Here is a 13429-nt window from a genome sequence, read left to right as displayed (position 1 = left end):
TACGCTAACGTTTTTATATCGTAAGTGCTGAGGGGTTCGTTGTAACACAGCATTACAATTAACCCCGCTGGGTCAAAATATTTTCAAGCCCACCAAAAAAGTTGCTAAGAGCTGCAGACATATTTCAAAACGATGCTATGTTTTAGTCAACAAGACACTGATTAAGATGACATTGCATTGGATTTGGTATCTTACACACCCAACTCAGAAACCGAAAAAAACAAATCATGAAAATATTTACGTACATGCCACCAAAACAATCGTTCATCAATAACTTTCTGAAAAACATTATACATTTACAATATTTAAAAAAAACATACCGGATAATCAAAACGCTCAACCTTGTGCAACAATGTAAACAGCCTGTGTTACAACTAACCCTGCATTAGTTTTTTTCCCCGCACACCCCTTCTAGTATTTTTGCAACTGTGCGTACCTGAATACCTCATGTCACGTCTAAATTAATTAAAATGAAAATAAGACTAATAGATATTAAAGAAAAATTAGGAATTGTTTTATTGTCTTGAATGAGATATAATGCCATGTGTGATCATTGATCTGTCTGTGTGTGCCTCTTCCTCAGTCTTCCGGAAATGTGTGGGTGACTCACGAGGAGATGGAAAACATGGCAACCTCCTCTAAAATGGTAAGTCCATCTGGGTGACTCCCATGTGCCTGCAGTTCCATGCATATGCTACTCACTAAAAAATTGGGTTCCTAATTTACCCAAAACAGCACTTTAAATAAACCTATGCACGTTTATGTGCAACTGTGAGGTGATTGTGGTCCTATGTTTTATGCTTCACTCAAAATTCCTCAGTGTTTACTAACTGCACTTACAGTAGCTAAATCTGCTACCTGCTAACAACCAATACAGCTGCTGTAGTTTTGTGTCTGCTTCATTCACTTTGACTGAGTTTTATCTGAAAGCGAGTATGGCTAATGCTGTCTGCTCTGTGCTCTAACACGCTGTCACACTGGGGTTTGACTGGCAGGAGAATGAGGAAGGAAGTTGGGCTCAGGTGAGAGACCTCACCGTCTTTACCATTAGCTGCTTTTCCACTGTTGGGCCTGTGCGAGTCAGGGCTTTTTGAGTCAGTAACCTCCGACCGCCAGCTGTGAGGCCAAATTCAAGGCGTGTTTCCACAGTCAGCCATAAACCCCATCCTTAATACTCCTCCCTGGAGCCGACATCATATAACCCCATCAGCGGGAAGTAGGAAGTTAATTCTTGATAGAAGACCTGAGTGAGACCATCGGCCAGACAACCTTGACCAAACCTGGGCCAGAAAGACCGAGTGAGGTGCGACCAGGCCTTGGAAGTGACTGTGGAAATGCAACCGGCTTTGGCACCTACTGGCACGCTTGCTTTAGGCCCAACTGTGGAAACACAGCTATTGAGAGACTTTTACTGATTTCTGAAATGTGGCTTTTGCTGATCTAACTATGAAATTGTGGATTTTTTAAATAATAAAGACTGTTTAAAAATGTACTTAGATTGTTACTTAGATTAAATTATTTAGATTTTTTTATATAATGTCTGCATACATGGTCAAATGTACAAAATGGACCTTTTTTGTAGCTGGGGTGGTACCCTAACTGTGCGTTCACACCACCACTGGTGAGAGCGTCAAAGTGGCCGGAAGTCATTCATTTTCAGTGAGAGCCGGCGGTAGCTCCGGCGAACTGCGGCGCAGCGCATCTTGGAAGATGTGAGCGTCAAGGAAAGTTGAAATCAACTCAACTTTATGGTTATGAGCTATGACACGGTTCGGTGGCAACCAATCGAAAGGCGGAAACATTAGGCGGCAACCAATCGGAAGATGGAAACATTTGGCGGCAACCAATCGGAAGATGGGAACATTCGGCGGCAACAAATCGGAAGACGAAAATCTCCGCTTGAGAGGAATGCATTCGAGCGTCAGAGTGTCCATCACACTTTTTCTATAGCATCGTTGGAAAGGCATCCAGAGCTTTTTTTGACACTCTTGCCGGTGGCGGTGTGGATGCGCACAGTACGGTTCCGTTTTGTACCTCTACATACAATGTTGTATCTTTTTTGGGTACATTACTGTACCCAAAGGTTCTATTCTGTACCTTAAGGGGCGACTGTGTGGCTTTCCTCCATCTATCACGTGCGCTTTTTGACGAGCCATTCTGAAAAGTTGAAGTATTTTTTACTTGCTGCGGCACCGACGGCCCTAAAAAAAGTGTGCTTTGCAACCGCATCACTCTCAATTTAAGTGCGTTGCCACACGTCTACATTCAAAATAACTTATTTGGTGCGCAAAAGACGCAAAATGTGAACCGCCCCTTATGTGGCATTTACACCAGACACGGAGGAGGCGGCAAGTGCGAGTGATTTACATGTTAAGTCAATGCAAAGACGCAAATTGCCATCTGGCAGGGCGGGTACTAGCGAATGGCGTGGTGCAAATGGGGCTGAACTCGCGGAAGGCACGGTGCGTAATGGGCAAATGGCACGTTCACATGCGAATTAAGCTTTGCCGCGCAAGTTAAAAAATCTGAACTTTGGTGGAAATTCGCGCCGTGTTAAACAATCAGGAGCTTGCTCTAGTAGTGACGTGATTACAGGGAGCGAATGTCTCGAATGACTAGAATTTCAATGTGTTTTATACCCATAAAGTTACAAAAATGAACCTTTGAGGGTACCACCACAGCAACAGAAAAAGTACAGTTTTGTACCTTTTTCTGACAGTGTAGGGAGTGCAAAGATTTTCAACTTTCTTTGACAGCAAAATTGAATACATTACAGTAATCTAAAAGCGAGTTTACATTGCAAAGGTTAATAATGTTTTCTGCCTATCTCAGACGCTAGCATATGGCGACATGAACCACGAATGGATTGGGAATGAGTGGCTGCCCAGTCTGGGTCTGCCTCAGTACCGCAGCTACTTCATGGAGTGCCTGGTGGACGCTCGGATGCTGGACCACCTTACGAAGAAAGACCTGAGGACACATCTGAAGATGGTGGACAGCTTTCACCGGTAAACAATGACCACGAACACTCTAGTGCAAAGTGAAATAAACAGTAAAGTGGTTTATTCATGAAATATTTTTGTCCAACAGAGCTAGTTTGCACTATGGCATCATGTGTTTAAAAAGACTGAACTATGACAGGAAAGAGTTAGAACGAAGAAGAGAAGATTTTCAACATGACCTCAAAGGTATGACTAAATTACTGCATTGTAGCACTTTTTTTTACACATTATTACCTCTATGGTATGAACAGAAGAGCACTATCTAGTGGCACTACCTGTGTATTTTGTCAAAATAGGAATGTGAGAGGTCAACAGCTGAACTTTTTAGTGTCAAATCCATTTAAAGGGACGGCGCCCGGCTGAACTTCAGCATAACACTTGAACTTGACACAGCTGTCGGAGCTTTTTCAAATCTTTCATCTTCTTCGCTAAAGACGCGCACGCACCAACTGCTTAAGACATACACACTTATGTACATTATGCACAGAATTGAAAACAGGCCGCACCAGCTGTGCAGAATGATCAGACTGCACATATACTGTTACCTAAATACAGATATTTCTAAACACAGCCGGTACACTTGTGTACACAGGCCATTTCCAAGATTTGCTTTGTTGATGTTTATGACACATTATTAGAAATTGCAAGTCGAAAGTTATTTTGATACAAAAGTGACACGGAAAGTAACAATATTAATCTGACTGTAGTGTCAGTAGTAACTTATTACAGTAACCACAGATGATTTGACTGACAAGGCCACCTGATTGACAAATACTTTACATTTTAATTTAAAGGGGACATTTCACAAGACTTTTTAAAGATGTAAAATAAATCTTTGGTGTCCCCAGAGTACGCATGTGACGTTTTAGCTCGAAATACAATATAGATAATTTATTATAGCATGTTAAAATTGCCTTTTTGTAGGTGTGTCCTTTAAAATGCAAATGAGCTGATCTCTGCACTAAATGGCAGTGTTGTGGTTGGATAGTGCAGATTAGGGGGCGGTATTATCCCCTTCTGACATCACAGGGGGAGCCAAATTTCAATTTTTTTTCACACGCTTGCAGAGAATGGTTTACCAAAACTAAGTTACTAGGTTGATCTTTTTCACATGTTCTAGGTTGATACAAGCACTGGGGACCCAATCATAGCACTTAAACATGGGGAAAAGTCAGATTTTAATTATATTTCCCCTTTAATATTAATAACTTTTATTATTACTGGTACACTTTTGAAATTCCTAATATGTACCATTAGGTACAAACATGTATACATTTGGTACCAATGTGTACCTTGGTACTAATATCAACTCTTTAGGTCCAAAGCTGTACTTTTTGAAAGGTATTTTCGACCATTTCTTCTGACAGTGTACAACCCTAAATAAAAATATTTCAGTCAACCAATCAGCTTTTTCAAAAAGTGTCTTGCAAAGGTAATATCAAATTAAAAAGCCGTTTTACCTCCAGATACTCTGGTGTGGACCAATGATCACGTGATGCAGTGGGTTCAGACTATCGGTTTGAAGGAGTACAATAATAACCTGCTGGAAAGTGGAGTGCACGGAGCTCTCATCGCCCTCGATGAGACCTTCGACTTCAGCAGCTTGGCCCTTATTCTGCAAATTCCCATGCAGAACACACAGGTGAGGACCAGAAATATTTAAACTAAGATAATGTGGCAGTGTTCTCAGTGAATACCTGGATGTGCTTCATTTTATTGATATTGATTTAAGGCAATTTATTTCAAATGCTTCCTCACTTGGAAGTCACTTTAGATAAAAGCATTTGTTAAATGAATAAATGATATGATTGTTCAATATATTTCATTATCTTTGATGTGTCTCCCAGGCCAGGCAGATACTGGAGAGGGAGTTCAATAATCTATTAGCATTGGGGACGGACCGGCGTTTGGAAGAGGTAGATGAAAATGTCAGCTACTGTACATTTAAGGGGATTTTAAATGAAATGTGTTTTGAGTTTCACATAAGTTACTACTGTACTACACTACACTACACTACACCTCTAAACCTAATTGTTTTGATCTTCACAGTGTGATGACAAATCATTTCGGAGGTCTCCATCATGGCGTAAGCGTTTCAGGCCAAGGGATGGCCAGGGTCTGGGTATGATGGCAGGCTCCATAGAGACTCTTCCCGCTGGCTTCCGCCTCAGCACCATGTCCATTCCCCATTCCATGACTGCTGTGCCCAAGAAACAGCTGCAACCAGAAGGTAGAAAGGGAGGTTGGGGTAAAATGAGTTCAGTCACTAGCATGTTGTGCTTAAGTGGTTGCAGTACAGTACTAACAACACGTGCCTTTGCTAACATAACATAACATAGCAGTATATCATATGACACTAATTTTTGCATATGCAAAACATGTATGCTGTGAACGCATGTGTTAGAAGGGACAGGGGTCCCTAACTCACTGCATGTTTTCTTCTCTGTGGTTCAGCAGCCGGTCCCCCGGCCCCGCAGAGACTAGACCCTTCAGCTGTCAGGACTTATTCCTGCTAACTTGCTTTTACTAATCACTGTACTCACACTAACAGGTAAGCTGTTCTGTGTAGCCGTACGGCTTCATGTTTTAAATGCTCACTTAAAGTGCACCTATTTCATTGCTAAGAACAGTGTTATTTTGTGTATTTGGTATAATACAATGTGTTTGCGTGGTTTATGGTTACTAAAATATAATTTTCCACGTACCGTACATCTTAACCATGTTTAAAAGATTTGCGCACATTGCTAACAGGAGTTAACTTGCAGGCTGTAAGTCTGAAGCTATAGGAATTATGATAATGTCGGTCTTGTCTACATCACTAATCCCAGGAAGTAAACTGTTGCCTACAATCCGTGTATTTGGTGTTGTCCAAGAAAAGAGATTTATGTTGGAAACGATAAGTCGCGTCATTGTTTACTTTGGGGTTTGTACCTTTTGCATATCGTTACCATTTACTAATACACACTTAGACACCAAAGGAAATGTAAAATTGTGAATGGTGCTCTTTAAAAAACCATGGGGACAGGTGTGTTCGATTTCATAAGGTTTTGCAATATATTCCCTTTTTCAAATTGCTTGAAAAAACACCTCACCCGAGCATAAAAACGTTTTTGCGATGAATGGAAGTTTATGCGAAATTGCCGTTTTGCTATTTGGCGAATTTCCAATACGCTTTTTAATTTGCACAATTTAAAGAGTAATGGAAACAGTTACTCATATTGCCAGAATTCACCAAACTTCCATTGAAATGAATGAGATTTGTGTTGTTTTGAATTCTTGACACAACAACTTCTTGCAACTTCTTTATAACAGAGAATCAATAGACTTAAAGGGATAGTTCGGCCAAAAATGATATTAAACCCATGATTTACTCACCCCCAAGCTGTCCGAGTTGCATATGTCCATCGTTTTTCAGACAAACACATTTTCGGATATTTTAGAAAATGTTTTAGATCTTTCAGTTGATTAAATGTAATGTTACGGGGTCCACCCATAGTCCACGACCTTCAAGTCCAAAAAAAGTGCGTCCATCCTTCACAAATTAAATCCAAACGGCTCCAGGATGATAAACAAAGGTCTTCTGAGGGTAATCCGCGCGGTGTTGTTGTAGAAATATCCATATTTAAAACTTTATTAACGAAAATAACTACCTTCCGGTAGCGCCGCCATCTTAGTCGCGTCCGCATTCAGGATGAGAGCTTACGCAGCCTACGGAGGTTTCTCTGCTTCTGCTCTGTGGCCCCGCCCTCCGAATTTGTGATACGTCACTAAGAAAAGTTCGTACACTACGCTAATACTCTCTCCTGAATACAGAGGAGTCTAAGATGGCGGCGCTACAGGAAGGTAGTTATTTTGTTAATTAAGTTTTAAATATGGATATTTCTACAACAACACCGCGTGGATTACCCTCAGAAGACCTTTGTTTATCATCCTGGAGCTGTTTGGATTTAATTTGTGAAGGATGGACGCACTTTTTTGGACTTGAAGGTCGTGGACTATGGGTGGACCCTGTAACATTACATTTAATCAACTGAAAGATCTAAAATATTTTCTAAAATATCCGAAAATGTGTTTGTGTGAAAAACGATGGACTTATGCAACTCGGACAGCTTGGGGGTGAGTAAATCATGGGTTTAATATCATTTTTGGCTGAACTATCCTTTTAAAGTGAAAATTCAGGAGGAACATTTTAATATTTTTTCTGTCAATTACAACAACAATGTAAAGAACTGCTAACATCATTGTTTCATCACGACCCGAGTCACATCTATGGATCAGAATAACATAAGAGTTGGCATGGGCTGTATTTTTGCTTTTCATTCTTTTAAATATATAATATATATATATATATATATATATATAATCTATGTCTGTCTTTTTTTTTATTTTTTTTTTTTTTTGAAAAAAATCTATTTCTTTCTTACACCTTATTCATTTTTATGTTTGTGAATGATTTTAAATGATCTGCCAAGCACTTTGAATTTCTTTTGGGGTTTAACTGCTTTCTTGCCTAAAGTAATTCACAATTTGCTGTGAATGGAGGGCTAACATTTTTTTTTAGCATTTATCACTTTAAACTTTAAAAATCCTATGAATTTCACAAACAGTAAATTGTAGACAATTTGAATAAATTTTCTCTGTTCATACTTTTAGTTTGTGGAATTGTGATTTCATAATAATATTTATAATAATATAATATTTCCTAAAAGCCTTCTTGTATTGTCTCATTTTCCTCTCAGTGCATTCCCACTACCTGTATGGACACGTGCTTGCGGCCTTTCGAGAATGACATGCCAAATTTCTGGGGACATCTTGAAGGGAGGGTGGGATCGCCTCCGCCCCCTCCCCTTTCCTGAATGACACACCCGAGCTTTCTTGGACACCGTGCAATAGAGGGGGGAGCAGAGAGATTCGGATCTGGAGGGCATCGAACGCATAGCACCCGTAAACGAGATATCTTGTCATATCGGTTGTTTCCCAGTTATCCCAGTTATATAGTCTTCGTGGTGGTCGTACTTAACTGGTGTACTTGGCCCTGTAGTCTGTCAGTGCTAGTCTGTTCCTTTGGGTGTGGCATTTTACTGTACAAGGCTTCCCCCTTTGGTTATGCAAAATATTAATCAACGTCTCTGTATATATAAAAAGAGAAAATTATGCTATTATGTTTTTTATGAAAAATATATCAGACTTGTATATGGAGATGAATATATCATTATTATTATATGAATTTTGAAGTTTTCTGTCGTTTAGACAGCTCTACAGTATCTGCTAGAACAGTGTTACTGTAAACGTGTAGTCGGTGTTTCAAACACCAGTGGTGGTGACTGGAGAGCAGTGTGTCTGTGTTCACATCAACAGTGCTGATCCACAACATAGGGTTCACTATTCAAACATTGTGTGCTCTCAAAAATTGCCAATGACACCAAGATGCTAAAAAAATGTTAGAGGTCAAAGAAAGCAATAGACTTGAAGATCTACAACATCAATTTTCTTTTTCTTGAACACATGATCGTCACGAGAGCCAGTTATTCTCGATCAGCCTAGCTTTGAATAAAGCAACCAAATTACGAGCGTATGTCAGACTGTCGGGCATTTCCCAGACAATATTTTCTGTATAAATCATATGATGTATCGTGCAATTGTGGCAGCTACTGTACTGTATGTGTAAATGTATGTATGTGTATTTTAAGTGTTATACAATGCTGACAAATCATTGTTCTTACTTTAAAAAGTGCTCTATATTAAAAAAAAGTATTATTATAAGTGACTGTTTTTTCTTTTATACACAGAAAACAAATGTGGCCAAGTAATCGTTCTTTAAATAATCTTATCCGGCAAATGGAAATAGTAGATGATGGTTACGTTTGCGTGACTGGTGACCTTTTGTTTGTGCTGTGTGGATCACTATTGGCATTAGGGCGTCTAGTGGAGCATGCATGCCACTAAACTGACAATCACTGTAGCATTTATTGCCTCTCTCTCTTTCTCTCTCTCTCTCTCTCTCTCTCTCTCTCTCTCTCTCTCTCTCTCTCTCTCTCTCTCTCTCTCTCTCTCTCTCTCTCTCTCTCTCTCTCTCTCTCTCTCTCTCTCTCTCTCTCTCTCTCTCTCTCTCTCTCTCTCTCTCTCTCTCTCTCTCTCTCAACCGTCATTACCACAGATCTAAAGAAATATATCATACACTTAAACTTGAAATCCTGTGGTATGCTGCTCTTTTTTAAGCCTCTATCTGCCCATTGTGCCTAGCGTCTCGCAGCCAATTTCGTTGTCTTTCTAGAATTTTTTTTAGGGGCATTTTCTTTGGTGGCTTGCTAAACATGCCTTTATGAGGACCAAGCGATAGTACAATAATAATGAAGTTTCCCTGATGCGACAGTGACGTTTAAGTGGAATAACCGAAGCCTCTTTGCAATGTTCTCCTGTGATTTTTACGCTACGTAGTTGCTCTTAACGGTTTTAAACTGTAAAACAGGTGCAGGTCTCCTTCTTTCTGTCACCCTCACCCTCTTTTGTGTGCATGTAAGGTTTAATGTTGTTGTAAAAAGCTGATTTGTGGATATAATTCTGTATAGAGTAGCTTCTGCACAAAATTCCACATAAAGCATTGGTTTAAGTCTACAGTATTTAGTGAAAATCCTCTTTTTTTCTCTTTAAATGTGAAATTTGTTTAGTACTTCTCAGATACTGTTGGGTGATTCTCACTTAATCAAGATTTAGGAGGTGTCCAGCATCAGAATTTTTAAAATGCCCTTGAAGGCAATTTTTAATTTTTTGCACATAGATTAAGGTCTGAACTTACTATAGTATAACCATTATTTTTAGAGGATTTAAAAAAAAAAATTTCCTATAGAATTATACATTTTTTTTAGATTATCATCATCAAAAATTATCATTACCGCAACATGAGATTACATTAAATATATGCATTTACAATCTCATGTTTCGGTAATGAGAACTAAAAAGTTGTCTAGGTAATATGAAATTCAACTTTTATCTGGAGAGAAAAAAATAAGAACTTCTTACCTGGTAGCCATCTTGAGTGTCACAGTCAATTATGTCCCTTCCAACTATGAATTCTTTTTTTTTTTTTTTTTGAAAATGTTAGTTCCTTGAGGGCTTAAACAATGATTGAAAATTGTTGCGGAGGATGAGAAAATTGGTCTTGGACACATTTATATTCCTTATTATTGTCTTTACATTTACCAATGATCACCAAATACCACATGTTTCTTTACTGTAAATGTTTATAGTATAACATGCACTGAAGCCTTTTATTTTTTAGATTTTTTAATTATAAATATTTCCATGTCAAAGAACCCAAAACCAGTCATGGACACGTTGCGGTAATGGATTTTCCCCTTAAATTTGGAAAAACAACAAAATTGGTTTGTATGATGTCATATGAAATCATGTGCAAAATAGTACATTAAGAGATGTTTGTAACTGTATGCTTTTTTTTTTGATAGCATTTACTTTTTTATCAAAATGTTTCATGACACCTCATAAGTCTAATTTTGCGAGAATCACCCTGTTGAGTTTTGATTTTTCACTTTAAATGTAAAAAACTGTCACGAATAAATTATCATATATGAACATATAAAATAAATATGTACCTTATGTATTATAAATCAGTTCATGGATTGTATTTTAGTGCTTGTTTTCTTTTCTGTTAAACTTTTTGTTGGTTGTTTTTTTCCTGTTAAGTTATTTTAGGACAAAGACGATGATTTAATGCAAATATTTACAAATACACAACAATCTTTATTATAAAAGTCCAAATAAATTATTATTATAACACACACAAAAATAGAAAATAAAATAAGAAAACCACTCTGTAGAAAATAGGAACATATTTACACAACTGGCATTCAGAACTAGTTTAAATTAAGCATAAATTGGTCAAAACCATGGAGTTAATGCATTGGACCCACAAATTGGATGTCTGTTGGTAAGCATACAGCACACACAAATAAAATGAAAAAATAAAGGAATCAGGAAATACGAAAATATGAATCTGCTTGCATCTCTTAAGTTTCCTCCGAAATTCTCATTCCATCAGAGATTGAAGCACTTGGAAATATTATCATATGGACCTCATCATTTTGTCTGGAAAAATACACCCCAAGGTTTTATGACTTTAAAGTGGTTCTTCATTCACCTCGGGTGTAATAGATGGATAGTGCGATGGATAGGTGCTCTAAACACCTGATTTATTTGCTAATGTCCACTGAATAGGGGACTGCAGTGGTCTCTGTTCCTGTAATGCTGTCCACAATAGATGTCAGAGACCTCAGGTTGGTCTGTTCTGCGTCGTCGTTCAAGAGATCTGGAAATAAAAAACAAGTGTATTGTCACATATTTGCTTTGTGGACCATAAAAAATGTACATTCCGTAATTTAAAGTTTCTGTGAGATTTATTGTTTGTATTTGATTTGTTAGTATGTTCAGTATAGATGTGATGGTCTTACCATCATGCGCAGAGCTGTATGCTGGAGCGCAGAGTTCGGACGCACTGCTCCACTCTGGACTGCTACAGCAGGTGCTGCCAGACCCCTGCTCGCTGCTGGAGGACACCTGTTACAAACACATACAGTACTGTCAGTCACTTTACCAGTTACCCCACCCAATCTACCCTACTGGACCTCCAACAAGCCAAAGAAAATACAATGCATAGCAATCTCTTATCTGCCTTTAAAGTCTACTTGATATGTGATTAAAAGGTCTTTAAAAATATGAAATGATATTTGTAATATAATTGTGTAGTTGTAACCAAAATGTGAAAATATATAAAAATTAGCAGTAGTTTAAATATTCATAACTAAACTAAACTTTGTCAATATATTCGACATTTGAAGTGGGTTTTGCATTGACCTATGTGAATCTGAACAATCTTGACACTTGTCATTGTTTTCTCATTTTAAATATTTTTTTTTTCTTTTTATAAAATTAATCAGAAAAATATGTTTATTTTTTTGCCCAGAAACAAAATGTCAATTTTTTCCATTTTTAATGCTAATGAAAAAGTGTAAAAAGCATTCCTAATAAATTTGACAGATCAACTCCTGAAAAGGTCCTGACTATGAAATACATCAACAATGTATCTGTTGTTCAGCCACCCCTCATTTCCCCAACAAGCCCGCTGGGCACCTGCCCCATGGTCTCCCAAACTTCACTCACCCGCTGTGGAGCCGTGGCTCTGTAATGCAGGTTGCCCTGTTCGTGTTCCTGCTGGTTGAGAGAGCTAACCAGAGCCTGAAGTCTCTCGATGTACTGGATGGCACTGCGCAGGATCTCCACCTTAGGCAGCCTTTGGTTGGGATTCAATAGCGTGCTTCTCTTGAGAGCCTCAAAAGCCTCGTTCACCTTCTTCAACCTCCTCTTCTCCCTCATAGTGGCGGCTTTCCGACGATCCATCGTCACTGTTTTGCGCTTGCACACCTTGCAGGCCCATGGCAAGCACTGACCCGGGCAGTGCTGTTGCTCCTGATGCGGCGACATGGAGAGACCCAAACTGGGAGTTGGAGATGGTTTGTCCTCCAAGCCGACCCCAGCTGACAGCAACCTCCCGTCACCGCACAGCCCCATCATAGAGCTTCTGTCCTGATATCCAGCTTGGTCGAAACCTCCAGACAACCTGGAGGGGAAAAAGTTATCGCTGCTTTCGTAAAAGCGCTGGTCTGCGAAAAAGTAGGGGTTGGTCTCAAAAAGCTCCATGTCTTTCATACGGTGTCCGCTAGCTTGGTTCTCTCCGCTCTGGATGAGCTATAGGTCCTTTACGGTCCTCGCGTGGGTGTATGTGTGCAAATCCCTTCCCCTGAGCTGAGCTCGTGCCGAAGAAGATCTGTGGACGACAACTGCTTCGCACCAACTGCCGTGGTGCCATTTAAACTCTCTGCCTGGTGTTAGATCAGTAGGTTAAATATAGCCGGGGCTCTGAGAAACCTGACTCCGCGTTTAGCTGTTGCCACACATCTAAACTTTACATCTCTTTTCATTCCCCAATCTTCTGGGGATTTGGGACCGGTTTGCTTCGAGAACAGCGTCAGGCCGCTGTTGAAAGTCAAGGAATATGATATGTGTGCCATGGAAATCAAACAGACTCGGGCAGATATGAAATATATCCACTATGGCTCCATAATTGGCCGATCAAAACACTTGTTGTCAGACAGTATGGCCTTCATCATGTCTAAAGCAAACTAACTTTGTCTTATTAATGTGATTTGATTGTTGTTGGTATAGCTTTCATCATTAAAAGTGTCCAAAAAGTTTTTTTATCAGATGAATTAGCAACATTTACGCAGTACCATGTTACAGTGATTTGCATTGGATAGTGTACTATAATGTTACTGTGGTGCACTCTCACAAAAAAGGTACAAACGTTGTCAATGTTATGGTGGCTCTAATATATACCATTTTGGTACAGATTTTAA

The 13429-nt window shown here is 39.1% G+C and overlaps 2 protein-coding genes across 14 annotated transcripts in view; one reads left to right on the top strand and one right to left on the bottom strand.

Moving 5' to 3' along the window:
- ppfia4 (PTPRF interacting protein alpha 4) overlaps positions 1–9646 on the top strand; it is a 100129-nt gene extending 90483 nt beyond the window's left edge. For 5 of the 13 annotated variants that reach the window (XM_065241398.2, XM_065241401.2, XM_065241404.2 and 2 more), the window contains 9 exons: positions 584–646; positions 996–1022; positions 2833–3008; positions 3091–3188; positions 4469–4644; positions 4850–4918; positions 5052–5232; positions 5457–5553; positions 7742–9646. In XM_065241398.2, coding sequence (XP_065097470.1) covers positions 584–646; positions 996–1022; positions 2833–3008; positions 3091–3188; positions 4469–4644; positions 4850–4918; positions 5052–5232; positions 5457–5518 — 852 coding nt within the window. In that variant the 3' untranslated portion in view covers positions 5519–5553; positions 7742–9646. The remainder of the gene's footprint in view (positions 1–583; positions 647–995; positions 1023–2832; positions 3009–3090; positions 3189–4468; positions 4645–4849; positions 4919–5051; positions 5233–5456; positions 5554–7741) is intronic. The other 8 variants (XM_065241403.2, XM_065241400.2, XM_065241397.2 and 5 more) reach the window with 4 other exon arrangements.
- A 133-nt stretch (positions 9647–9779) lies between these two features.
- Positions 9780–12970, bottom strand: myog (myogenin). The gene is made up of 3 exons (XM_065241409.2): positions 12177–12970; positions 11468–11573; positions 9780–11325 (listed from the first exon to the last, which is right to left on the bottom strand). Exons 1-3 carry the CDS (start codon positions 12720–12722, stop codon positions 11210–11212), a joined length of 768 nt encoding a protein of 255 aa, XP_065097481.1. The 5' UTR covers positions 12723–12970; the 3' UTR covers positions 9780–11209.
- Between the last annotated feature and the right edge of the window lie 459 nt (positions 12971–13429).

This window comes from Paramisgurnus dabryanus, chromosome 14 (assembly GCF_030506205.2).
Source record: "Paramisgurnus dabryanus chromosome 14, PD_genome_1.1, whole genome shotgun sequence".
In the NCBI taxonomy this organism is placed as follows: Eukaryota; Metazoa; Chordata; class Actinopteri; order Cypriniformes; family Cobitidae; genus Paramisgurnus; species Paramisgurnus dabryanus.
Note: the sequence above shows the minus strand (reverse complement) of the source record. Positions and strands in the feature narration are given on the sequence as shown.